Source organism: Macrotis lagotis, chromosome 2, assembly GCF_037893015.1.
Source record: "Macrotis lagotis isolate mMagLag1 chromosome 2, bilby.v1.9.chrom.fasta, whole genome shotgun sequence".
In the NCBI taxonomy this organism is placed as follows: Eukaryota; Metazoa; Chordata; class Mammalia; order Peramelemorphia; family Peramelidae; genus Macrotis; species Macrotis lagotis.
This window is the reverse complement of record NC_133659.1, coordinates 288,479,321-288,505,760: the sequence shown is the minus strand read 5'-3', so window position 1 is coordinate 288,505,760 and position 26,440 is coordinate 288,479,321. Positions and strand designations below refer to the sequence as shown.

Sequence of the window (26,440 nt, the reverse complement as noted above, 5' to 3'; positions counted from 1 at the left end):
AGCATTGTTGAAGTGTAAAAAAGATAATCTCAATTATTTTAAATTAAAATTTTCTTGTATAACTAAAACCTAGGTAGCCAAGAATAGAAGAAATGCAGAAAATTTGGGGCAAAATTTTCATAGACAATCTCTCAGATAGGATGTGAGTAGGTTGAGATATTACTGGGGTGTAGGAAGTGATGAGCTAGTTGATTTAGAAAAACACTGAAAGACTTGGATTTTATGAAGGAAGATGTTTTCTAACTCCAGAGAAACAGATGATAAAAACAAATAAGCATAGTAAGGGTGTGTGTATGATCACATATGTGTATATATGTGTAAATATAAATATATATATATATATATATATATATATATATATAAAACTATGCTTAATTGTAACCTTCTTTAGGATGGAGAGGGGAGAGGGGAAAAAATAAAGAAAAAGTGCACAGGAGAGGGAAAAAAGAAAACTAACAGTGAAGCAAAGAAAAGCTGGGCAGCTTTGAAAACAATGTTTCTTTATATAGGTTTTCTTGAAATAGAAGCTTTTCTTTTATATTGAATTCTCTCTTATGATCTGCCTATACCTGGCATTTTTCTTTTCTCATTTTGTATTCAATTTTTTTTTTAATTTGCAAAAAGAAGAAAGAAAAAGACAAGAAAACTACTGGTGATGAAAGAAAACCAAAATAAAGGATGATTAGGGAGAATGAATCAGTGCATCTCCTAGTGGCCAATCACGGTGGTGGCAGAGTATCAAAATACTGAAACAAGAAAACTTCCCCGGGGATTGGAGCAAATAAAGTATAGGAAAATCCAGAAAGGACAGCTAGGACCAGCAGAGAAGTATCTCCTCTTACTGTTGGAATCTAGCTTTCTCGAAGGAGCAGAAAGGAGAGAGAGGTTCTGGGTCTTTGGGGACATCAGGAGAGAGAAACAAAGATATCTGGGGGTGGGAGGAGTTAGCAAGGCCAGGGAAGAGCTAGAAGCCTGCAGAGACCACCCAGCCCCCTGCCCTCTTCTCCCTTACTTCCTTCAGACAATCATTTTCCTTCCCTTGGCTCCTCCCTCTATGTTGGTTAGAGATTTTCTAGAATGGAGAATGTTCCTTAAAGGGCACTGGAGATACGCTCCTTGGGTGGGTTGGGGCTTCTACCTGGGTGGGCAGAATGACCTGGTGCTCACACATATGGAATCCTAATGGTATTAGCCACCCAGGTTTTCTGGCCAGTGGCCATCTGGATGAATCTGAGTTATTGGTGAGGGAGGGTGTCGGGCATCACTGTCAAACTCCTGTGTCTTTCCCCATTTCCCCTCCCCCTGGTTAAATCTCCCATGTGATAGTAGGGGGGATGTCCTTAGATAAATCCTTTTTGTCTCTTGGGATCTGCCAGAGCCCAAGAACTAGGATTTCCATTCCCTTCCCCCCACTCTAAAACTGACTGCCTTTATCTGCTCCTCTCACTCCCTCCTCCCTGGTACCTTCCTTCCTTTCTAATTGTTGATCAGAAAGTCTTGTCCAATTTGACAAAAAGGGAGAAAGATGGGAGAGTTCCAGGAATTGTTTTGCAGCCACTGCTTGGGGCAAAGTTTGCTTGGCCCTCCTGGTTGGTGAGGAGCCAATCTGCTCTTCCTCCTCCCCTCCCCCTCTTCCTACATTTCCCCTCATCCCTCCACAAAGGGAAAAAAAAAAAAGAAAAACTGCAGTGCCATCACTTATCTTCTGCTGATAGAGCAGCCTCTGGAGCTCACTGCCTGAAGGAATCCATGGGCACCTTACACTGTTCTGCCTGGCAGGACTAGGGGTGCAGCAGGAAAGTATCCCACAAGACCCATGAGTTGTAAGCACTGGAATGGACTGGGAAGGATGGCGGTTAGACCCAAAGAGCTGGAAAGGAAGACCAAGGAAGCCTCCTGAGAACGAAAGAGACTGCCATCCGTGTAGGCCTGGGGTCATGGCGAGAAGGAGGGGGGGATGTCCCATATCCCCTCCTCCCCCAAACAATATGGGGAGACTGTCCCAAGGCTGCACTGGGAATCTGTAGGAAAAAGTCAAAGCATCATCTTCCATCACTAATGGCTTATCTGGGGATGTGATGGGGAGCTTAAGCTAGCCACCTGGGGTCTATGCATCACCTTGACCAGGGCAGTCAGCCTCTGGGGACTTTAGTTTCTGACCAGGCAGACAGGGATAGTGACCTCTGCCCTCCCATCCCAGAGTCATTAACTCAAAAGTTAAAGAAACAACTTGGCCTCTCTGGAGCTCTGCTTCATCAGACAAAGAAGAGAGTTGGGTTGGCTGAGATCTAGGGTACATTCCATGCCCAATAGCTTGTATTTTATGCTCTCTAGTCCAAGTGGAGAGAGGTCTAGGCAATGAGCATCCAGGATTCCCAGCATATATATGTGGTGAGCACTGTCTCCTGCCAACCTATGTGAGAAACTTGGTGAGCCTGCTTCTGGAATCATAATAGCTAGCATTTCTATAGTTTTAAGGTTTGCAAAGTACTTCACATGTTATTATCCTCATTTTACATTTTCAGTCTTAGATGAGGAAATTCAAACTCACAGAGATTAAATGATTTGCCCTAGGTCTGGGCCACTGGGCTGCCCACCATCTTGAAAGACCAGGGCAGTCCCCTGGTGGGATGGGTCAAGTTGACTTGGTCTCAGCTAAGAAGGGTCCCTTTGGCTCCTTCTTGGGATTACCCACTGGCTCTCTGGTGGCTCTACCAACCTTTTGGAAACTCACAAGCAAAGAGGACACTACCATAAAATGATCTTGTATGGGATAAGTTAGCCTCCACTAACCATCTGGAGCACAGAGAGTCATCCCTTGGTCATCTGGGAGAAAAAGAGGGCAAACTTTTCCACTGGAATTTTCCTAGATTCTCTCAGTTTTGGCTCAGCAGCCAGTCTTTCATCACAAAGTTTGCAGACAGGAAACAGTCCTAGAACACTGAACTAAAGAGAGGGTCACTCCATTATGTGTCATCACACACTTCCATAAGTAAACTCACCATGCCCCAACTTTGGTTAACATGATATCACTCTGCGCATGCAGAGGACTTGGTTCCCATTGACTGGTTCCCTTAGTCAGATGGCCTGGCATAGTGTGGAGGGAAAGGGCATGAGTTTGAATCCTAGCAATGTGATTTATTCCTAGCTGTGTGATATTCAGCAAGCCACCTTCTTTTACCAGGTCTCAATTTTCCCAGTGTTAAAATGGTGGTGGTGGTGGTGATGATGGGCAGGGATAGGGGTGTTAGACTAGAGAATCTCAGAATCAATATGGGCTAGTGAAGTCCAATCTGAGCAGATATCACTACCATAATATCTAGGAAGGCACAATGAGAAAAGGGACTGGCCCTGGAACTGGATAGTTAGGTTCAAATCCTGCCTCTGCTGGCACACCCTGGGGCATGTCTCTGAGGAGCCAGTCCCCTGCTAGCTTTAGACCTAAGATCAGACTTTGCTTTAAGTCACTCACTTCCAACCACTTTAACTCTCACTACTGGAAAGTTGTTCCTTACATTAAATCTAAATCTATTTATCTGAAACATCTTTCTACCCTTCACTAAGATATCAATCTCCCTAAAGCATAAGTCTGGCCAGATGACTCTCCCCCACTCTCCACCACTATATTTGATACACTCTTAAAAGCTTCTCATTACATCCAGAATCAAATATAATAATGCTTTGTCTTCACTTAAAGCCTTCTATAACCTGGCCCCTTCCCACCTTTCCAGCCTTCCTACACCTTACACTTTTGCATATACTCTGAGATCCAGTGATACTGTGTTTTTAACTGCCAATCCTTCCTACTTGGAATGCTTTCCCTCCTCACCTCCACTGGCTTTCTTCTGAGCTAAAAAATCCACCTTCTGTCTTTCCCAGCTCCCCTAACACTAGAGTCTTCCCTTCAAGATGGATATAGCTCCTCCATTAGGAGTTTGTTGAGGACAGGAACTGGTTTTGCCTTTCTTCATAGTTAGCTAACTGTAGCACATAACAAATGCTTAATAAATACTTACTGACTGCCCTTAAGGAATATCTGAAGCATGTCTAATAACTCTTCCAAATGAGAACAGTTCCAATACTTGGAAAGAGGGAAGTTTTTGTTTTTGTTTTTTTAGTTTTTTCAGGTAAAAGTTCCCTAGTTCTCACACTAATGCATTGTTGGTGTAGTTGTGAACTGATCCAACCATTGGAACTTTGTCCAAAGGGCAATAAATTGTGCTTACCTTTTGATCCAGTAATACCACTACTAGGTCTGTATCCTAAAGACATCATGAAAAAGGGTAAAAAATCTACATGTACAAAAAATAGTTATAGGAGCTCTTTTTGTGGAGGCAAAGAATTGGAAAATAAGGGAATGCCCATTAATTAAGAAATGGCTGAACAAATTGTGGTATATGAATGTGATGGAACATTATTGTTCTATAAGAAATCATGAGGTGGGCAGCTAGGTGATACAATGGATAGAGCACCAGCCCTGGAGTCAGGAGGACCCGAGTTCAAATCTGGTCTCAGTCACTTAATGATTACCTAGCTATGTGATCTTGGGCAAGTCACTTAACCCCACTGTTTTGCACCAAAAAAAAAAATCATGAGGGTCAGAACTTCAGAATAGCCAGGAAAGACTTGCATGAACTGATGCCGAGTGAAGTGAGGAGAATCAGAAGAACATTATGCATATTAATAGCAACAATAGATGATGATCACTTATGATGGACTTGTTCCTTTTAGCAACACAATAATCAAAGACAATTCTAAAAGACTTGTGATGAAAAACACCACCCATATCCAGAAAAGGATCTGTGGAGTTTAAATGCAGATAAGTTTACTCTCTTCCATTTTTAAATATTGTCTTAGGTATTTTTTCCTAATGTTTTTTCCATTTCTATTTTATTATTTTTCACAACATGATGAATATGGATTTATGTTTAGCATGGTTATACATGTATAGCCTATATTAGATGTTTTCTGTCAGGGGAAGAGGGGAGAGAAAGGAGAGAGGAAGAAAAATGTAAAACCTAGCCAAAAAAAATGATTATTGGGGCAGCTAGGTGGCGTAGTGGATAAAGCACCAGCCTTGGAGTCAGGAGTACCTGGGTTCAAATCTGATCTCAGACACTTAGTAATTGCCTAGCTGTGTGGCCTTGGGCAAGCTACTTAACACCATTTGCCTTGCAAAAACCTAAAAAAACAATGATTATTGAAAACTATCATTGCATGTAGTTGGAAAAATAAACAAAATATATATTAAAAAAAAAAGAAAAAGAATGCAAACTACCATTGCATGTAGTTGGAAAATAAAATGCAAAAAGACAGTTTCTGGGGTGGCTAGGTGGTGCAGTGGATAGAGCACTGGACCTGGAGTCAGGAGTACCTGAGTTCAAATCCGGTCTCAGATACTTGATAATTACCATTTTGCCTTGCAAAAACCTAACATAAATAAATAAACCTTAAATAAACAAATAAACAGATAGATAGATAGATAGATAGATAGATAGACAGACAGACAGACAGACAGACAGAAAGAAAGAAAGAAAGAAAGAAAGAAAGAAAGAAAGAAAGAAAGAAAGAAAGAAAAGACAGTTTCCCAGTTCTAGCAGCTCTTCATATGATTTAGTTTCTAGTTCTGGTCAGTCCTCAGAAATGCCCCAGCCTGCAATGTCTATCCTAACATGCATTATCCAGACCACTGCATAATCCTCTAGATAAAATTTGACTAGGAAAGAATTAAAACATAGATTTTTCTCACCTTATTCTGGGTACTCTGCTTTGTAATGAAGCTTTTTTTTGCTTCCATGTCACAGTCAACTCATATCAAGTTTGCAGTCCATTAAAATCTCCTAGGTCTCTTTCACACAAAATTTTGCCTAGCCATCATTTCTTCATTCTATGTTTATGAAACTGATTTCTTAAATCTAAGGGTAGAACTTTACATTTAACCCTATTAACTCACTATCAACTAAATTGAATATTTTTTAAATGATTGTTAAGTACACTTCTTTTTGTTAATGTACTGAATGTCCTATAATATGCCATCTTTCAACACTGAGCCTTAAAATGCCAGACCAGCCTGGATCAGTCAAGTCTGGCCTACTCTAGGTATGGAATAATGTACAGAAATATCAAAATTGGTTGATGTGTTTAGTTTGGTGTAACTTTTTTTTTCTTCTTTGTTATAAGGAATGACTCCCTTGGAGGGGGAAGAAGGGAAAATATATCAGGAAATAGAACTGATGTTAAAAAAAACAAAGATATGTGAAATTTTTTAAAAGATGCAAATTGATTATTTTAAAATAGCAAAGGATAAAAGGCTCTCCACTAGAATTTTCCCCACAAAATGACACTGACCTGTTAATAACTACTCTTTAGGCCCAATCATTCAACCAGTCCTACATCTACTTACCTATACTATAATCTGGTTCAAATCTCACCATCTTGTTCACAAGAAGAGTATAAAAGTATCAGATCAATTATGATGGATTTAGCTGCTCTCAGCAGTTCAATGATCAAGGACAATTCTACAAGACTCATGATAGAAAATGCCATCCTCATCCAAAGAAAAATCTGAAGTCCAAATGCAAGTCAAAGCATACCATTTCACTTTTTAAAACTTGTTTTATGTTTTTTCATTTTTTCATTTTTTTCTCCCTTTAGTTCTGATTCTTCCTTCGCAACATGACTAATATGGAAAAATGTTAAATATGATTGTACATGATATAAGATTACTTGCTGTCATGGGGAAGGAAAAGAAATAGAAAAATGTGGAACTCAAAAACTTACAAAAAGTTGAATGTTGAAAACTTTGTATGTAATTGGAAAAAGTAAAACAAAATGACATTAAAAAAAAGAATCAGAGATTTTGTCAGAAGCTTTGTAAACCATTTTTGATGGCTACCTACTGCCTTTAAGAAATGCAAATTCCTCCACCTAACATATATTTGCCATCTGATTCCAAACTAACTTCTTATTCTCATTTTGTATTTTCCTTCATGAATACTATATTCCAGCCAAACTCTATTACTAGCTCTTTCTTGACCTTGGGAGGCAATCTTTGTCGATTTTTACGAAGCTGTTGCCCCATGTCATCTCCCTCCTCTTCTTCTCCCAGCAGCTTTTACTTTTCTGTGGAATACCCCCTCTGGGGCTACTCACTTAATGTTCACTCACTTTCAGAAGATTGAATCCTCCAAGGGGTAATTGCTACTTACTCTGGCTTCAAGCGCTGGTGGTAACCCTGAGGAGATGGGTTTCTAATACTGGCACTCAAGAGCTGTAGTGTAGCTAGTTATTATAAAAGCTATTTACTATGCAGGAGGAACAAAAATATCCCTCCAAAATCAGAGTACACTCTTTCTGAACACACAAGTTACTGGGGAGAGGGAACTCAAACCTAAAGTAGAAATGTAGTGAAGTCTGCAAATAGAAAACATGTGACAAAAGGAGATCGTAGCTCTTGGTTACCAGAGTTCTCTTATTCCTTCAGAGGGTCCTGATGATGTTTAGGTACAGGTGCAGCTTTCTGCTGGGATCCAAGGGTAAGAGTCCTTGTAGTCTATAGCTGACATTTTTCTGTGGCCTAAGGTGTTATGCTCCCCAAATTTGCCTTTTCTCAAATGTGTCTATTTTGCCTTTGCTATGTCTCTTTTCCCTCCAAGAAGGTTGGGATCAACAAAGGTATTTCATAGTTTCCTTAACACATCTTCTATTCTTATGAAATCCAGTTAATTTTCCATATGCAGCATATGCCTAAGATATGTGAGATAATGCACCAGCTCTATATTTTGATAATATAACTGCATATCAAAGTCTAGAAAATAGCTATTCTTTTTTTTTAGGTTTTTGCAAGGCAAATGGGGTTAAGTGGTTTGCCCAAGGCCACACAGCTAGGTAATTATTAAGTGTCTGAGACCAGATTTGAACCCAGGTACTCCTGACTCCAAGGCCACACTATGCCACCTAGCCACCCGAAAAATAGCCATTCTTAAACCACTTGTTTCTTCCAGGATAGATATTTAGGCCAAATTCTTTTAAGTAATTATGAATTTTGAACCCTTGGCAACATCTGGGGACTTGTTGCAATCCAGTTGTTATAGGGGTAAAACTTTTGGCAAGCTAAATATATCTATTATAATGCCTTACTTGATATTTATAATCACATCATAAAGTTATTTCTATTGTTGCATTTTATGTGATTTTTTTTAATGTGGCCTATAAAATGAACAATTGATGTTTGCTGAATTGGATTATGTCAAGGATCAAAAGGCAAGTTCTTTGGACAGTAGTTTTGCAGATTCCATCCTCTTCTCTTTTTGAAAATTGTGTGAGGGGCTTTGGCTTGTTCCAGATCTGTAGCACCTAAGGTTCTTCCCAGCTCTAAATCCTAGTATCCTAATGTAAGCTAAAGCCTCCAGTTCACCCTTGGTATACAGATGGCCTAAAGAGAAGTGCTGAAGAAGCAAATCATAGACATCTGGGTCATCTTATCAAACACCCTTCCTCCAAATCACAATACTAGGAGATCTCCAGGGAAAAAGAGACATCCTGTAGCCACCCTTAGGTTTAAAGTCCTTCTTGCCCTGTTTCCTGCCACAAATGTGGCCCTTTTCCCATCCTCAGATCAGAAGACAAAGTCTATGCTTTAGTAGAGAGGGAAAGAAGAGAGGTGATCCATCTCACAGTTCAGGGAGTCTCTGGAGGACAAGTGTAAAGAAGAGAGTCAAAAACATTAAAAATGGATTTTCCCACAATCTGATTTCTTTTCAGCCTCCATGTTAGCAGGCAGTAAAGAAGGGAGTCCCAAGCAAGCTTGTGAGGAAGGAGCAGGGGAGGGAAGGAAGCAAGAGAAAGGCCTGATCTTTTTGCCATCTCTTGTCTATGGAGTTGAATGGATGAATGCAGGAAAGCCCCTGGCCCCCTCCCACAGAATAGCAGCCAGTGAGATCTGTTTCCTGAGTGAGGAGGGCGTCACTGAGAAGAGAAGCCCAGAGACTAAGCCCACACCCCCACTGCCATAACCTCTCTGACTCTCAGAACAGGACACACCCTTGCAGCCCCAGATAAACAAGCTGAGGTTTAGGTAAGTGCCCCCCCAATCAAGCCCTTCTTCTGGATTGGGGGGGGAGCCCTAAAATGGGGAGGGAAGAGGGCCAGATTCTAGCTCACTTTTGGCAAGTCATTTTTCCCTGCTTTAAATCTCAGTTGTTTTATCCATATGATGATTTTTAGACTCGAATATTCTGGGATTCTAGGGGTTTTTAACCGGGAGTCCACAGATAGATTTTGGGAGGTCTGAGAACTTTGATAGGAAAAAAAAATTAGTCTTTTATTTTTATTAAGCTCTAACTGAAATTTAGCATTTCCTTCCATTATGATTTTTAAAAAACAGCACATTATTCTGAAAAGGGATTGATAGGCTTCACTAGACTACAAGTGGGTCCACAGGAAAAGGTTCAGGACCTCTTCTAGCTTTTTAACAGTCCTGCTTTTAAGCAATGATGCATGTTTGTCCTGAGATGTCTAGTTCCATATCTATAAATCAGAGGATTGAAAGGCCAGCAGCATAGAAGGGACACTTCAGAGTGATAGCAGGAACCCAGAGAGGCTAGAGGTATGGGAAGAGTACACTGGCTTACAATAAAAAATTCTTTGGGACATATACTATTCTTAAGAATTTCTAGACCTATTAATTGAAGCATCTTGGCTTTGAGTCAAAATCTAAACATGATTATTATGCATTTAAAGTAATAGCCTAGCATCTCTGATTCTTCCCTTCTCCTGGGTCCTTTATTCTCTTTTCCTCTCTTAGACTCTGAAATTTTACTAATGCTGATCCTCTTATCCTCTGTATGATTTTATCCTCAAGTCTATCTCCCTTCTGTCTTTATCACACTTTTTAGAGGTACCTGGTACCCCTGTGTCAACCAGTTCCAAATCCACGATGGAGCCTAACCCCTCTGAGACCCCTTCCTCGATGCTCTTCAGTGACTTGGATGATTTCCATAACTGGACTGAACTGATCCATTTCTTCAACCAAACCTTTTCTGAGTGTGAAGTCATGCTCAATGAAAATGTCAAGCGTGTGGTCCTCTTTGTCCTCTACCTGGCTATCTTTGTGGTTGGGCTGGTAGAGAACCTGGTAATTATTTACGTCAACTGGCGAAGCCTGGGCCGAGGGAGACTACTTAACCTCTATGTCTTCAACATGGCTGTGGCTGACTTAGGTATCATCCTGTCTCTGCCTGTGTGGATGCTGGAAGTCACCCTGGACTACACGTGGCTGTGGGGCAGCTTCTTCTGCCGCTTCACACATTACTTTTATTTTGCCAACATGTACAGCAGCATCTTCTTCCTAACCTGCCTCAGCATAGACCGGTATGTCACGCTGGCCTGCTCTTCCCCTTTCTGGCAGCACCATCAGCACCGGGTCCGGAAAGGTCTGTGTGTAGGGGTTTGGGTCTTCTCTGCCCTCATCCCATTGCCAGAGGTTGCTCACATCCACCTGGTGGAAGCCACGGATCCAATGTGCCTGTTTCTGGCCCCATTTGAGACCTATAGCACATGGGCATTGGCTGTAACCCTCTCCACCATAGTCCTGGGCTTCTTACTGCCCTTTCCACTCATGGTAGTCTTTAATGGGCTGACTGTTTACCGGCTGCGCCAGGTAGGACGGCCAGAGGCACGGCGCCATGGCCTGTTGGTTTGTGCCTATGTGGTTGTTTTTGTGGTCTGCTGGGCACCCTACCACATAACGCTGCTGCTACTCACTCTCCATGGGAATCATATCTTCCTTCACTGCTACATGGCCCAAGTCCTCTACTTCTTCTATGACATCATTGACTGTTTATCTATGCTGCATTGTGTTGCCAACCCTATCCTCTACAACTTTCTTAGCCCCAGCTTCCGCAGCCGACTGATGGGTGCTGTGGTCCATTATATGCCCAAGGACCAAGCCAGGAAAGGCAGGGGTTCTTCTTCGACCTCCACTACCAAGCACTCAATTGTCATTACTAAGGAGGGAGCCCAAGCCAACTAGATAGGACTTTCTCCTCCCAACCCCTGCTATGTCTGAGCCTACACTTTCAGAGATGTACCACCTTTAAACACCTCATCTCTCCCCAAATCTCAATCATGATATGCCCAACTCTGACTGATTCCTGTTTCAGACTTTACGTGCTGAGGAGTGAGTCTTCCAGACTTAAAAGGAATGCAAAAAAGCAAATGGGATCAACAAAGGGTTGGACATGACTGAAATGACTGAACAACAAGAAGCAAGGGAGAAGAAAAAACCTGGAGGCAGGGGTATTTCTGTACAGTCAACAACACAGAGGGCTTGTTCTAGTATATATTGAAACTGGGAACAGGTCCACAGAATTGTTATGTCCATTGGTCCAATTCCATTTTTCTCACTATGGATTTGGAATCAGGCAAAATTCTTCAGAACTATCTGTAATGTAGGCAGGAAAGGGGGAACAACGTGAGAATCATCGGGCCCAACCCTGGAATAACTGACCCTTCAAAGGGCTGGGGGGGGGGGGGGGAAGGAGGGGAGATGGGAAGAGACTCAGCAAGGGAAGCTGGAAACACCACAAATCACCCTGATCACAAGGAAAACCTGGAAGTAATCTCAAACTTTTTCTCTTCTGCACATATATTGAACTCACTGACCTAGGTTGGATGACCTAAGACAGGATCTGGAGTCCATGGAGTTGGGAGGCCACAAGCAGGATATCCCCAAGGCCCCCAGTGTTTTGAATTGATAGTATATATTTTAGTCTAAGGATGAGTAAGGCAGAGGTAGGGAAGACAAGAGAGGGAAACTGCCTAACTGTCTGAATTCTAATGCAATGAGTGTCATGAAGCTGAATACTCCAACCTCCCTAAGACTGCTGGAAATAGCTCAAGCTTGGTCTTCATCAATCCCTTAGTTTTGCATGCATTGGAAAAGTTCAATTTTGGGACCCACAGACAAGCCAATTATAACACCCATTTCAATTCTGTCCTCCTTTTTGTATTTCTTTCAAGCCAAATGTATATTTTACTTTTCTGTGTAGTTGTAACAACTTATCTACATACATAGCCTGGGGAAAGGACAAGTTAATTTGAGGAATCATACTAGCATTAATGAGAGGTTTTTAGGCTAACCAGAATTACCAGACTAAGTTTCTGCTGCCTTTTGGCCAGTCCTGGCTTCATAATTCTCCCTGGAGAAGAGTAAGCAATCATGAACTTAAAAGCGTCTAGTACACACCCTACCTACCCACCTCCTACTCTTGATAAAAGCAATCAGTAGGCACAGATTCTCTTCCAGGAGTCTGTATACTCAAGTTCATCAAATTTTTTTGCTAAAGTATTTTGATAAATGTATTTCAATACTACTGATTTTTTTGTAACCCTATTATTTCATTTTATAGATTTAAAAACATTCTGAGAAGGGATCCAGAGTTTTCACTAGATTGCCAGAGGGGTCCATGATACAAAAAAGGGATCGTTGTACTTTGAATTTGTACTTTTTGTCCTAGAAAGCTGAATCTATTCACCAGATGTATTAAACATGTACCCCAATGTAAGCAATTGGGTCTAGTGTTTTCCTGGAGGGATGGTTGGTAATCTATAGCCAGGACTGCATAGGAAGGCTCCTCAATTCGTGCCAGGTCCACTCCTGAAATGATTTTGAGCTATAGACCAAATGCTCAGGGTTGCTCATATTTTCAGAAAAAGGACTTCCAAAAATCTTTTTTTCCTATATGAAAACCCAAGAACTAGTCCGTGGAAAATACTATTACTTCTCTAAGCTAGGCTATCCCAGTAAAACACCCCTCAGTTGTCGAGACAGCTTTTCCCAAGATCTTGCTAGTCTCACAGCACTAATAATGTAGCACCCAGCCAACAGTCAGATAGCTCGACTCAGAGAATCTTTTCATTTTATGGGATAATAGGAACTAGAAGGATCATTTTAACCAACTTTATCCACAACTGACTCCAAGCCCTTTAGGATGAACACCAGAAGAAAGTATATTTCCTTGTTACTGGGAATATATTTTTTTAATAATTTCATGGAATTTTGGGGTGGCTAGGTTGCTCAGTGGATAGAGCACCGGCCCTGGAGTCAGGAGTACCTGAATTCAAATCCGGCTGAGTACCTGAGTTCAAATCCAACCAGCCTCAAACACTTAATAATTACCTAGCTGTGTGGCCTTGGGCAAGCCACTTAACCCCATTTGCCTTGCAAAATCCTAAAATAATAATAATAATAATTTCATGGAATTTTACACCAAACTTCTACTGCTCCCTAAACTCCTTTCAACATTCCTCTCTGTTGAATCTCTATTTCCCTATATATTCTAGAGACCATAAGAAATTAAATGGTACTACTTTTCTCCCAGTCAGTACTTGATCTGATCAAACTTTCTAGATACAATTCTATCTATGGGCTAGTAAAAGATGTAATTTAAGAATCCCTCCAGGGCAAAACTGGTTCACCTATTTCATTTTTCATTTGGTTAATAATAAGTTCATCCCAAACCTGAACAGGAAATCCCAGAGACTAGAAAAGGACAAATATGATTTGAAAGCACTGGCTTTTCTTCTGGAGAAGTATGACTGGAGGTGCCCAGTCCACAAAATTCGACTTCAGAAGCATGGAAATATTCTCAAAATATTAAGGGAAGGACACGGGTACATCCCAAATTTCCATTTTTTTATTCTAAATAAAAACCACACTTTGTGCTGAACAATGGAGTATAAAAGAATCAGATGTACAACGATTTTAGACATCTACTATTTGGGAAAAAAAGTTTACAAAATATACAAAACTTTACAGCAATAGATAGTAAACACTTAAATATTAGGAGGTCAGTACCTACAATTAATTTAATGAAAGGGGTTAGATGTCAATGACAACTCTTCTCTGCTTTATGAAAGAGCCTTCAGATATAGGAGCAAGGAAGGATGGATTGGGAAGGGGAAAGATTTTAAGGAAACATCAAAATCAAAACTCAATTTCATTTTCATCCTGATGTTGACTTTAAAAGGGGTAATCACATGGAAACTAACACTGAGTTGCTATTTCTTATCTGTGCTCCTCTCAGTATGGGATTTAAGAATTGAGCCAGAAGAGCTGTGTGGGGACTTCCATATCATTCAAGACCCCTTGCCCCCATCTAGAAAATTCAGTGTGTTCATCCACATAAATAGCTTTAAATAACATATTTCACTTCCAAAGCTGAGCAGCCCATGGAATAGGGAACCAGAGGTCAGGTGAAATGGCTGGAAGAGAATTTATCAGTAGCAAAAAAATAAAATAAAATATATAAAATGTAATACATATATATATGTATATATATATATATACATATATATATATGTATATATCTGTTGAGAAGATACCTGGTACCACAAAAGCCCATTTTCAAGAACAGGAGGATATATTCACATTTTAGGAGAGAAAGTCAGAACGATTGCTCACCCCCTTCCAAACCTTCCATGGGCCTCGTTCTCCCAGAAAAGGGCCTGATTCAACCAGGTTTCTATTTCTAACCAGCTATAGGAACTCAGGAGGCTTCTTCAATTCCGAACCCAGACCCTGGGTTAGCAGGACAGGGATAAGGAAGAACAGAGGACACTCAGCATCAAGGAGAGATTAGACACATAAGGGTAGAATACTGTGTTCCAAAGAGGGGCAGGGGCTGTAAAAAAGCCAAATGAATTAGAAAGCTGTAGACCAGACTCCAAATAAAAAAAAGAAATTCTACTAGTGTATCACTTGTTACAAGACCATGGTGTTTTAAGAGAACTAGTTCAGAACAAGGTGAGCTGGAAGACAGAGGAAATAGAAAGCCCCAAGCATAAAAGAGGCCCAAGAATGAACATGGGTGAGTACAGAGCACAGGGATTTGGTTAAAAAGCCTCACTAGCGACTGGTGCTGCTACATGTCTGACTGGGACCGAGCACACTTAGACCACTGACAGTAGGGGAGGAATACTGGGGGGGGGGGGGGGATTGCTTTGGGCCAGGAATGAGGGACTACAGTCTTTTGTTTAGTGTTTTAGGGGAAAAGCTTCTGGGGAGGGGGGAGTGTTTTTATTTGGTTTACTCAAAGAAAACAAAAAACTTCACAGTTTCAGTTAAAATTCACAGACCACTCAGCACCCAAAGAGCTCTTAGACACAAACAAAGGGATTTCTCTAGCATGTCCCTTCAATTAGGCCCCCGTTTAGTATTGCTTCTTCTATATCCTGCCATCTAAGAATCACCTACTTTCCAACTGTGGCTGGGAACTGGGACTGTGGGGGAAGAGATAGGACCCATCAGGAAGAGAAACTTAACTCAGGGGAGGCCAGTTTGGTGGATGTCTGATCATCTCTTTTAGATCAAGTTAATCTTTTCTATTTATAACCATGAAGGGGAAGGAGGAAGGAAGGACCAGTCACAATAAAGGGGCACCAGTGCCTTAAGATCAGTACACTTTCAGAGTTAAGGCTCTTATAATAGGTTGGTGCTAGATGGTAGAAAGTGGACCTACAATGGCTCCTGTTCATTTCCCCTCACCTGCATCTCAGCTGTTTGAAAGAGCTCTTCTACGTCTGAGGAAGATACTTCTTTCCATGTTTCAGTGCTCGAAAAGGGATTCCACTTCTAAACAACACCTTGAAGCAGAGAATCAGGAACAGGGAAAAAGCAATTTCCTAATTTAGGAAGGGTTCAGAGTTGTCCACCCAGAAATCATGTGCCTACCAACGTTGGTCTCCTTCCTTCCTTAGAATTCTCTCAGGTAACTCTCTGCCTGGGGATTGGGAAAGAGGGATGAAAGAATTAGGAAGTTCTTCAGTTTCTATTATTAGGGTGTTCCTTATTCCCAGACTCATAGGTTAGGCCACTATTAAAAGTGCTCTCCAGGATTATTGCCCTAGTAAGGAATCTACTTGGGGAAAGGGAAATGATTCCCCCTATTTATGGGAGGAGGTAATCCCTCAGTACAGATTCGGCTAAGTTAGGACCTATTTGACTTGTTCTCTGTGGGGTTGTGCCCCGTCACCCAAATCACAGATCTGAACTCTTTCCTGGTATGTGGCCACTCACTGCTGGGAAGCTTATTTTCCTGAACTATGTCATATAAAGCAGATGCTGGATGATCTGTATATAAAAATAATAAATATTAAAGTTTAAAAAGGCTTTGAGGGTTCATTAAAATCACTTGCTTGTGACATGGCACTGGGGGTTGCCAAGTTCACACAGGTGGCAGTGTGTGGGGCTGTGGCTGTGAACTCCCAGTGCATCTGCTCTGGGTGAGGTAGTATGAGTTACAGAGGGCAACTCTGGATGAGGGTGCTACCTTGTGAACATGCAAGATCAGGTTCCCAGGAATCCCTCCCACCCTCCCTCCTTCTTTGGGCATGGCCCTTTCATAAACAAAATAAAAAGAGGATCGACCTGTTCCCATGTGTGGACTGGTTAGGTCCATCCAATAGTACCCCCTAGGGGTGACACAAGGACAGATCAGGATGAATTCCAGCAAGTAAAAAGATGGGCTTCTAGAGCACTGTTTGCCTCCTGCCTGTTAGTGCATGTAAAAAAGAAACAAAACAAAAAAAGTGTTACCTGATTAAAACAGTAAAAACTTACACCCCACCAATAAAATGCCATTATTATTAACTGGTCCAATAAACTCTGAAGGACTCACAGGGCCAACCGCTTCATCACAACAAGGTTTCTTTCCCATCTTGACTATGGGTCAAGACATAGACTTTTTGGGCAGGAGACTGGGTGAAAATTAAGGCAAGGTTACTGCTGACAGAAATGTGACACCCTCTCCCCCGGGGTACCCAAAGGTCACCTCTCAGCCCCTGAGGAAACCAGAGTGACAGATATCTACATTAGGGTGGCTTACTAGCTGGCCCTTTGGGGAAGTTCTCAAAGCCTTGGTTGGCATGCCCTAAAACCAATTTTCTTTGGAAATGAGGAGGGAAGAAATCCACCATATTGTCCATGCCTATACCCAGTTTCACATGGCTCTAAAGGATAGCTCCTCCTGGGTTAGGCTTCACCATCTCTAAACTCTGCCTTTCTCCTTTTTCTAAAATACAAAGTCCTCACTTCAAGTCAAAGACTCTTCTTCTTGTCCAGCATCTTTTAACACTAAATGGGACATCAGGTAAGTCTGATTGGCAGGCTAGCACCAACACCTGAAAGGCTAGGACTCAGCCCTGAATAGTTGGGACTCTTTGAATGATCCTATTTCTGGGATCATCTTTGGAACCGGTTAATCCTGCTGGAGGCCACGAAGCCGTGGTAATGCCTACAGTGAAACTAAAAAAGCAAACTGAAGACTTCTTGTCCCCTCCCCTTTTCATTGAGGCTGTGGGTTGGATTCTTAGCAGCATAAAACCTAACAGTGAACTAAAACTAGAGAGTCTGGGGAGTAAGGACCTAGTTGAAATCAATTCTTGTCTCTGTTACTAGGTCACAATCCCAGCTCCCTAAAGAACCAAAAACGTGGCCTCTGCTGGCCACGAACAGGTGTGGAGGTAAACATGGTAGGGTCATTGCTTCTCAAAAATGATTTCTCAGTTTGTGTGCTATTTCTTTCCTTTCGTCCTTTAACACAATGTGAATTGGAATTCCTAGCAAGGCAAACTGTAACTTCAGTCAAGGGCTGACAGGCCATTGGAAAAGCAACATCCTGGCTACTTTTTTAGGGAGCAGGCCCTCAGGTCTAATGTAGCCCAATCAGCTGTCCAAGTTCTTCTCCGCCTCTTTGGAATGGATAATGTACATGAATGTCTGTTCAATGGTGAAGTCAGGTGGAAGGCTGCCCTTATGCACAGTTATGTGCTTGCTCATGAGATTGAGGGTAGAGCTGTAGTGGCCACAGACTGTACAGCGGTACATGAGAGCACCCGAGTGTGTCTTCAGGTGGCACTTAATGGTGGAACGGCCACGGAAAAATTTATGGCACACCTTGCACTGGTAGGGCTTTTCTCCTGTGTGTATTCGCCGATGGTAGTTGAACTCACTTGTGTGGGCAAACCTCTTACCACACACTTTGCAGCTATACTTACTATTCCCAGACTGGCTCTGCAGGGCCAACTCCTCACTCAGGAATTCATCAGATGGCAGTTTCCGCTTCTGAAAAGCTGGATGTTGTAATCGATCTCCAAAACCAGCTCTTGAGTCGAGGCTGCTTCCTCCACTGCACTTGTGTTGGCTCACATGGTATCGGTATGCAGCCTCTGACTTGAAGCTCTGGCTGCAGTAATGACAGTGGAAGAGTGTATCCTCCAAGCTCTGGTGAACAGCCATGTGTTTCTCTAAGAGGTGCCGGTCTACAAAGCTATTGGCACAGACAGAGCAAGAGAAGACAGAAATGCCCAAGTGGGAAAGCGTGTGCCACATGAGACTGCAGAGGCTGAGGTGGCGCTGATCACAAACACTACAGGCTTGGCCCTTCAAGTTTAAGTGGTCTAGAATATGGCCCCGGACCATGTGGAAATCTCTGAGCAGCACCTTCCCACAAGCAGCACATTTTAGCTCTGGGCTAGTTCCCCCCACAAAAAGACCAAGCTTCCCAGAGAGTGGATCACTGGGATGAACAATAATGTTGTTGTCAAAGACTCCATCTCTTCGGTGAAGGGTCAGCTGCCACTGGGTGAAGAATTTGGTTTCACACATATCACAGGAGAAGAGAAAAATGCCAATATGAGACAGGACATGGGTAACCCTCGAGTTCCGGTCCTGGAAGTGGGTCTCACAGACCTTGCAGTTGCCTGTGAGCAGGTCCACATGGTCCCGAGCATGCTGCCGGATCAACTGAATGTTGGGCTCTAGCACTTTTTTACACACCTGGCAGGGCATGGCCTTATTCTCGCGGCTTTCATTTTCTCCAAATGTTAGTTCCTCCTCACTGTCGTCACTCAACTCTATCACTTCATCTGTTGGAACTAGATCTTCTCCAGGATCTTCAAACTGCAGGTCATCTTCCCCAAGCTCTTCCAACTGCAGTTCATCCATTTGTCCAAAACCCTGATCTTTGGAGTGGTCACTGTTGCTTGGACAGGAGTTACTCCCTGTGGAGATATCCAATGGATTATCAGGGGTAAAGTAGCTATTTTTGCCAAAGTCCCCATTGCTCTGAACCTTGAAAGGTTGGAAGGAGTTTGAATTAGCTGGTGTGCCTATACTGAGGGTACTAAGGCTCGACTGAGCTACCATGCTTGTTACTGAAGTGAATGGGACAGGGGCATCGTGCTCTTCTGTCTTAGATGGTGGCGGCTGGTGTAACAGAGGCAGGCTGTGATTACTGTCACTAGAAGGATTTCTCTCTTCTTTATAGCTTATCCCGACATCACTGTGTAAGATGTAGTTCCTGTCAGGACCGAACTGGTCAACGCTTCTAAGTTCTCCAAGGGAATGAGCTGGTTCGGCAGAAGCGCTGCTTTGAGTGCTAGAACGGCCTTCGCTGGAGCTGCTTGGGGGTTTCGTCACGACCGTGCTCTCCAGGTCCGGGAAAGTGGAGTGGCAAGCCTTGAGGAGATCTTCCATGCCCAAGCGCTCAGCTACCTCATAGATGACACCCACATTGATCAAGTCTGTGAAAAGTTCTGATGTGTAGACAAAGCTCAAGATTTTCTCAAAGTTGGCTGGGGTGATAAAGTCCACGACATAGGTTCTGGCAGCATCTAGCCCCGCATTCAGGAAAAGGTTTTGGAAGTAACCCGCCGCACAGGCAAGCACAGCCTTATGAGCTGGAAATGAGCGGCTTCCTACCACAATGGTAACATCACACATGGTCTCTGAGAGCCTGCACTTGTTGAGCTCCTTCAATAGGTTGTTGGGGTGATTGGTGCTGTGTAGTTTGATCCTCATGCCCATTTTAGCAGATCCTATAAAGTTTCGACTTTATCAGCACCATTAATCTGTGGACAGCATAAGCCGATAGAGTTCCAACGGTCTGCAGGGCAAAGGGCTCTGGAGAAGAAAACACAAATCAATCTCATCACTTCAAAGCTTCAGTTCGAACGTGTATGTGTGTATAGTGTGTTGGCAGGGTGATGGAAGGGACAGCTTTCTGCTATGGTGAAAAGGATGATAAAAATGACAAAAGCCTGCTATGGCTGACACTTACCATGATAAAAATCCCTCGGTTGTTGGCAAAAATATAGAAAGTATACCTTATAGAGTTGTTAAGGCAGGGCTGGTCAAGCAAAGCTTAGGGCAAAAGATTCTCTTGTAAGCATCCCATAGGAATCAGTCAAGAATAGTCTAAAACAGTCTTTAGTTTCACTCCCTGATCAAGAAGTTCAAGTTTTCCATATTATTTCATCCCATATTCTCCTAAATGGGTTTTTTATCTCAGAAAACTATTTTTTTTCTCCTAATATTACCTATTGCCTTCAAAATACTTTAGCATGAGGTGGCGCAGCGGATAGAGCACCGGCCTTGGAGTCAGGAGGACCTGAGTTCAAGTCCGACCTCAGACACTTGATAACGAGCGAGCTGTGTGGCCTTGGGCAAGACACTGGACCCCATTTTCCTTGCAAAAAAAGGCTAAAACAAAATAGTTTAGCACAATTAGGTATTTCTTAAGGAAAGCTACTTTGAGTGTCAGCTCTGCCCTCCCTTGTGCCCCTACTATCAGCGGCCACTATTCCTCGCCTCTTCCCACAATGCTAAGCTTGTAACAACTGTGGAAACTTCTGTTTACTTTCGCCATCTGGACAACACACGCCTCGTCTTCTCGCGGATGCGGCTGAAAGGCAGAAAGATCCCAAACTGGGCAAAACCCCAACAAGCCCACCCCGGCGGGCGGGGGCCGCGGCGGGTCGGCCCGTTCCAAACTTTTCCGTCCCTGCGTGGCTGGCGGCCCCGGAGGATGCTCGGCGCCCCGGGCCCCTCCCCAGCGCGCCCCGCGCCCGCCGCGGGGGGCGGGGGGCTCCCAACTTCTCCTGGCCGCGGCCCGGGCATCCCCGGGGGGAGGGGGAGGGGCACAAGCCCCCCCCCCCGGGCACTAACAGGAGGCACCGCGGCCGCGGCTGGTCCCGGGCATCCGGCAGGGCCACAAAGCGGCCGGGGCGGGGGGCCCGGGAGCGGGGGAAGGGAGGCCCCGGCGGGGCCGGAGGCGGGGGCCAGGCCTCGGCCCGGACTCGCTTACCCGGCTCCGCGGGGCCCGCAGCACCATCGCCGCCGCCGCCTCACACAAAGGCCTGGGCCCGCCGTCCCCAGCCCGACGAGGAGGCGGCACCGCCGGCCTCGGCCAGACTCTCCATCCGCCTCGCCGAGCTCGGTGCCGGCCCGGGCCGCCCCCGCCGCCCGGCCCGCAGCGCCCCCCGCCGCTCCGGAGGAGGCAGCGCCCCCTCCCCCCCTGCCCGGCCCCCGCGGCCGCGGCGACCACGGCCCGCAGCGCCCCCCGCCGGCCGGGAGGAGGCAGCGCCCCCTTCCAGCCCGGCGGCCGGGCCCGAGGCGCGGGGGCGGGGCCACGCTGCTCCGCCGCCGCCACGCGCCCTGCGGGAGAACCAATGGCGGGCGCCCCCCCCCCCCCCCCCGCGCTCCCGCCCTCCGGGCCCGGCCCCAGGCTAGGCCGCTCCGGGCCGCCGCGGCCGCTCCCTGCGCGCGTGCGCCGCCCCGCCCCCCCGCGGCCCGGGAGCGGGCCAGGCGCCCCCGGCGGCTCCGACCCGCTGCGAGCGCGGGCTGCGGGGCGTCCGGGGCTGCGGGGCTGCGGGGCTGCGGGGCGGAAACGTAAGCCCGGACCAAAGGGCACCTTCCCAGCAGGCCGCAGGGCAAGTTCGAGGAGGCCGGCAAAGTGGGGGCGGCCCCGCGGTTCGGCTGGCGTGTCCCTATTTCGGTTTTAATTCACCTCCTGGCCCAGCCCAGCTGGCCCAGCCCAGCCTGAGAAAGCAGAAATGTCCCAGCAGGCCTGTCTGGGGGCAAGAAAAGAAGCCCGCTCCTCTGGTCCCCCCTCTCTCTCTTCTTTCTCCTCTCCTCTCTCTTCTCTCTCTCTGTCTTCTCTCTCTCTGTCTCTCTCTCTTTGTCTCTCTTTGTCTTCTCTCTCTCTCTCTTTTCTTTCTCTTCTCCCTCTCTCTCTTCTCTCTCTGTCTCTCTCTTCTTTCTCCTCTCTCTTCTCTTTCTCCCTGTCTTCTCTCTCTTGTCTGTCTCTTCTTTCTGTCTCTTTTCTCTCTTCTCCCTCCTCTCTCTCTTTGTCTCTCTCTTCTTTCTCCTCTCTCTTCTCTCTCTCCCTGTCTTCTCTCTCTTGTCTGTCTCTTCTTTCTCTTTTCTCTCTTCTCCCTCTCTCTCTTCTCTCTCTTCTTTCTCCTCTCTCTTCTCTTTCTCCCTGTCTTCTCTCTCTTGTCTGTGTCTTCTTTCTGTCTCTTTTCTCTCTTCTCCCTCTCTCTCTCTTTGTCTCTCTCTTCTTTCTCCTCTCTCTTCTCTCTCTCCCTGTCTTCTCTCTCTTGTCTGTCTCTTCTTTCTGTCTCTTTTCTCTCTTCTCCCTCTCTCTCTTTGTCTCTCTCTCTTCTCTCTGTCTCTCCTCTCTCTCTCTGTCTCTTCTCTCTTCTCCCTCTCTCCTCTCTCTGTCCCTCTCTTCTTTCTCCTCTCTCTCTTCTCTCTCTCTGTCTTTTCTCTCTCCTCTGTCTTCTCTCTGTGTGTCTGTCTCCTCTCTCTTCTCTCTTCTCTCTGTCTTCTCTCTTTGTCTCTCTCTCTTCTCTTTGTCTCCCTCTCTTTTCTCTCTCTTCTCCCTCTCTCTCTGTCTTCTCTCTTTGTCTCTCTTCTCTCTGTCTCTCTCTCTTCTCTCTCTCTGTCTCCTCTCTCTTCTCTCTGTCTTCTCTCTTCTCTGTCTTCTCTCTTTGTCTCTCTCTCTTTTCTCTCTCTTCTCCCTCTCTGTCTCTTCTCTCTGTCTTCTCTCTTTGTCTCTCTCTTCTCTCTCTCTGTCTCTCTCTTCTCTCTGTCTCTCTCTCCTCTCTCCCTGTCTTCTCTCTCTTTCTCTCCCCATCTGTCTTCTCCTCTCTCTCTTTTCTCTCTTCTCTCTCTCTCTGTCTATCTCTTTTCTCTCTCTTCTCCCTCTGTCTCTCTCCCCTCTCTCTGTCTTCTCTCTGTGTCTTCTCTCTGTCTCCCCTCTCTCTGGCTTCTCTCTGTCTCTCTCTTCCTCTCTCTCTCTCTCTCTGTCTGTCTCTCTCTCTCTCTCTCTCTCTCTCTGTCTCTCTCCTCTCTCTTCTCTCTCTGTCTTCTCTCTGTCTCTTCTCTCTCCTCTCTCTCTTTCTGTCTTCTCTCTCTCTGTTTTCTCTCTCTCTGTGTCTTCTCTCTCTCCCTCTCTACTCTCTCCCTCTCTCTCTCTGTCTTCACTCTCTCTGCCTCTCTCCTCTCTCTCTCTCTTTTCTCTCTCTGTCTCTCTCTTCTTTCTCTTCTCTCTGTCTTCTCTGTTGGGGGGGGGGGGCAGCTAGGTGGATAGAGCACTGACCTTGGAGTCAGGAAGACCTCAGTTCAAATACAGCCTCAGACACTTGCCACTTACTAGCTGTGTGACCTTGGGTCAGTCCCTTAACCCTTACTGCCTCCCACCCAGGACCATCTGGGGTCATCCTGATTCCTATCTGGCCACTGGACCCAGATGGCTCTGGAGAAGAAAGTGAGGCTGGTGACTTAGCACAGCACCCCTTCACTCAAATCCAATTCATGGTATCACCTCCCTGATGTCATAGTTTTCTTTGAAAATGAAGGACAAACTAATTATTATTATTATTATTATTATTATTATTATTATTAATTACTATCATTACTTCATCTCTGCTCATCACATGTACTAGCTGTTTGACCTTGGGCAAGTCACTTAGCCCTGATGGCATCTCTAGTAGTCCTGATTCCTATTTGGCCATTGAACCCAGAGAAGAAAGTGAGACTAGTGACTTAGCACAGCACCCCCTCGCTCAAATCCAATTCATGTGCTTGTCATGGCATCACTTCCTTAATGTCATGGTCATCATCATCTCTGCTCTCTGAACTACCCACCCCCAATTACATCTTAAAAGTTCAGCTCTCCCTCTCCCTTTGGAGGGCACCCTTCCCCCAACACACACACACACACACACACACACAAACACACAAACACACAAACACACAGACACTCCCAACTCTCCTCCCCTTTGCCCTTCTCTACTAATCTTGTCTTGGAGCTAACCCATTCTTGGGGCTGACTGCCTCCTATCCAGGGCCATCTCCTATCGCCCCTTTTTGTTCTTCCCGATTACTCATCCCCTGCTTGCTTGTCTTCTCGTGGGAAGCCAGCCAGCTCAGGGGAGCATGTTTCCCCAAACTCTCCCACCCTCTTCCTACTTCTGTTTCTGCTGAAACTCACTATCTTGCAGCTTCTCCAAAGAAACTAACCTGTGAGTCTTTTTTTTTTTGTAGTAATTTGTGAGATTTTTGTAGTCATCTGTGAACTTTTTGTATTAGTTTGTGGACTTTTTGTGTTAAAATTATAAACCATGCAACTTTTGTATTGAAATTTAGGTCTTTCTTTAAACAAAAAAAAAAAAGGAATAATAACTCAAGGGTAGAGCATTTGACTGCCCATGATCTCTCTCTCTCACACAAATATATATGACATATAAACATATATATGACATATATTTATGTATGTCTAGATGTAAATGTAATGACTATCCAGCTGTAGATATGTAATGTGTGTATATATAGCCATATCTATATATGATTCAATCTGCACTCATTCTGTTTAGAAAAGGATGTGTGCGTCATCTTGGGTCCTCTAGAATTGTGGTTGGTTATTACTTTGATTCTAAGTGTTTCCAAGTTTTTGCATTGATTGATTTTCAAACTGCATTTGATGCAGTTAGAAAAAAAAATCTGTTACATTTAAAAGTTAAAATGATCATTTTATTATAATTGATAAAATTCTATTCTAACTAGAGATGATTGCCATCAGAATGTAAGCTTCTTGAAGACATGGACTGCTTTGTTTTTGTAGCTCCAGTACCTAGTCCAGTATCTGGCATTAAATGCAGTCATGACTTAATAACTGTTTGTTGAGTGACTGAATGACTTTCATATTAGAAGTGTCTCAAAAGATAGCCACATGAATACTTTGTATAGCAGTATATATAGCACTGTGTAGATATAGAGATGCTCAGATCCCTTAACTTTCCTGAGTTTCAGTTTTATCAGCTGTAAACTTCTTTTTCTCATCAGCTGTGAACTTAAGGAATGGGACTAAACAGTCTCTTCCAGTCCTACATCTATGATCTAAAAATTATGTGTACAACTATAGAAATAATCCACGTCTAGGAACCAACACCTATTGACACCAAACGATGTATTCATCTAAAGTTTCTAACAATATCATGGAAACTGCCTAATTCATAGTTTAAAAAAAAAGATTTCTTATTGATAGCAAGGTTGCTTAAATGTTCCCACTGACAGATGGCATTTTACCAGCTGTATTAGGTTTCAGGTAAAATATATACCAATGTGAAAGAGATTGACTTCATCATCCACACTGAAAATTTTAAATGTATGAAAAATACATTGCTGAGACTACTGCATGTAATCACACAAGCAGCCCTTGGTGGTAGTTCATCAATATAACTTTCTTTTCAAGGGCTTGATAAGTTAGGCCTAGAATTGAAGGGAATCTACTGGATTGCAACCTGGGAAAATGGGTCTTTGAATTCAGTGATGCCAAACTTCTCATTGCCACAAAAGTCCCAGCCTCAAAGGATCATAGAGCTAGAAGGGACCTCAGAAGTCATCTTTTATTTTACAATTGAGAAAGCAATAAACCAGAAAGCCTAAATTGATTTGCTCAAGGCAACAGAGGTGGCAGGTTGCAGGGTTGAGATTCAACTGTTTAATTGTCAATGGCTGTGAATCATGGAAGGCTTTGACCTCAAAAGAATTTAAATTACTAATAATCTAAAGGACAATAGAAAGATTTGTGGTGGGTGTAACTGGTGACATATTATAGAAATGACTTGCATAAGAGAAGCATTACAAATCATCCTTAAGAATCTTTTTTTTTTTTAGGTTTTGCAAGGCAGTGGGGTTAAGTGGCATGCCCAAGGCCACACAGTTAGGTGATTATTAAGTGTCTGAGGTTGGATTTGAACTCAGGTACTCCTGACTCCAGGGCTGGTGCTCTATCCACTGCACCACCTAGCGGCCCCTTTAAGAATCATTTCAAAAAAATAAGAATTCTATGTATCCTCAGCAATACAGTAGGAGCCTAATAAATGCTTGTTGATCAAGTGAATGACTGAGTTGGTCAAGAGTGAGTGATAACAGATGAAAATCTAATTAAGATTTCTTTAGATATTAAAAGAGTTGGAGGGAAACTTCCAGACAAATCCAAAGCATCCACTGAAGGAGTGCCTATACTGGTGAAATCACTTATCCATCAAGTTACCTTCTCCTCCTTCACCCCCACCCAATGACCAGGTCACT

At 43.9% G+C, this 26,440-nt stretch overlaps 2 protein-coding genes across 4 annotated transcripts; one reads left to right on the top strand and one right to left on the bottom strand.

The window, feature by feature from the left end:
• ZBTB39 (zinc finger and BTB domain containing 39) lies at nt 1-21,311 on the bottom strand. 3 transcript variants are annotated; one of them, XR_012476214.1, is made up of 4 exons: nt 21,147-21,311; nt 16,430-19,963; nt 9,903-15,782; nt 1-8,690 (listed from the first exon to the last, which is right to left on the bottom strand). XR_012476214.1 is itself a non-coding variant. In XM_074226336.1 (2 exons), exon 2 carries the CDS (start codon nt 19,865-19,867, stop codon nt 17,726-17,728), a length of 2,142 nt encoding a protein of 713 aa, XP_074082437.1. In that variant the 5' UTR covers nt 19,868-19,963; nt 21,147-21,311; the 3' UTR covers nt 16,384-17,725. The 3 variants fall into 3 exon arrangements, 1 of the variants encoding a protein (XP_074082437.1); XR_012476213.1 differs by lacking the exon at nt 1-8,690 and having other exon boundaries at nt 8,697-15,782; XM_074226336.1 differs by lacking the exons at nt 1-8,690; nt 9,903-15,782 and having other exon boundaries at nt 16,384-19,963.
• ACKR5 (atypical chemokine receptor 5) lies at nt 8,899-13,173 on the top strand. Its single transcript, XM_074226337.1, has 2 exons — nt 8,899-9,076; nt 9,897-13,173. Exon 2 carries the CDS (start codon nt 9,938-9,940, stop codon nt 11,030-11,032), a length of 1,095 nt encoding a protein of 364 aa, XP_074082438.1. The 5' UTR covers nt 8,899-9,076; nt 9,897-9,937; the 3' UTR covers nt 11,033-13,173.
• Nucleotides 21,312-26,440: the final 5,129 nt, after the last annotated feature.

Bases quoted from the DNA above. Each gene is read 5' to 3' on its own strand.
- ACKR5 (XM_074226337.1), top strand. From the start codon at position 9,938: ATGGAGCCTAACCCCTCTGAGACCCCTTCCTCGATGCTCTTCAGTGAC.
- ZBTB39 (XM_074226336.1), bottom strand. From the start codon at position 19,867: ATGGGCATGAGGATCAAACTACACAGCACCAATCACCCCAACAACCTA.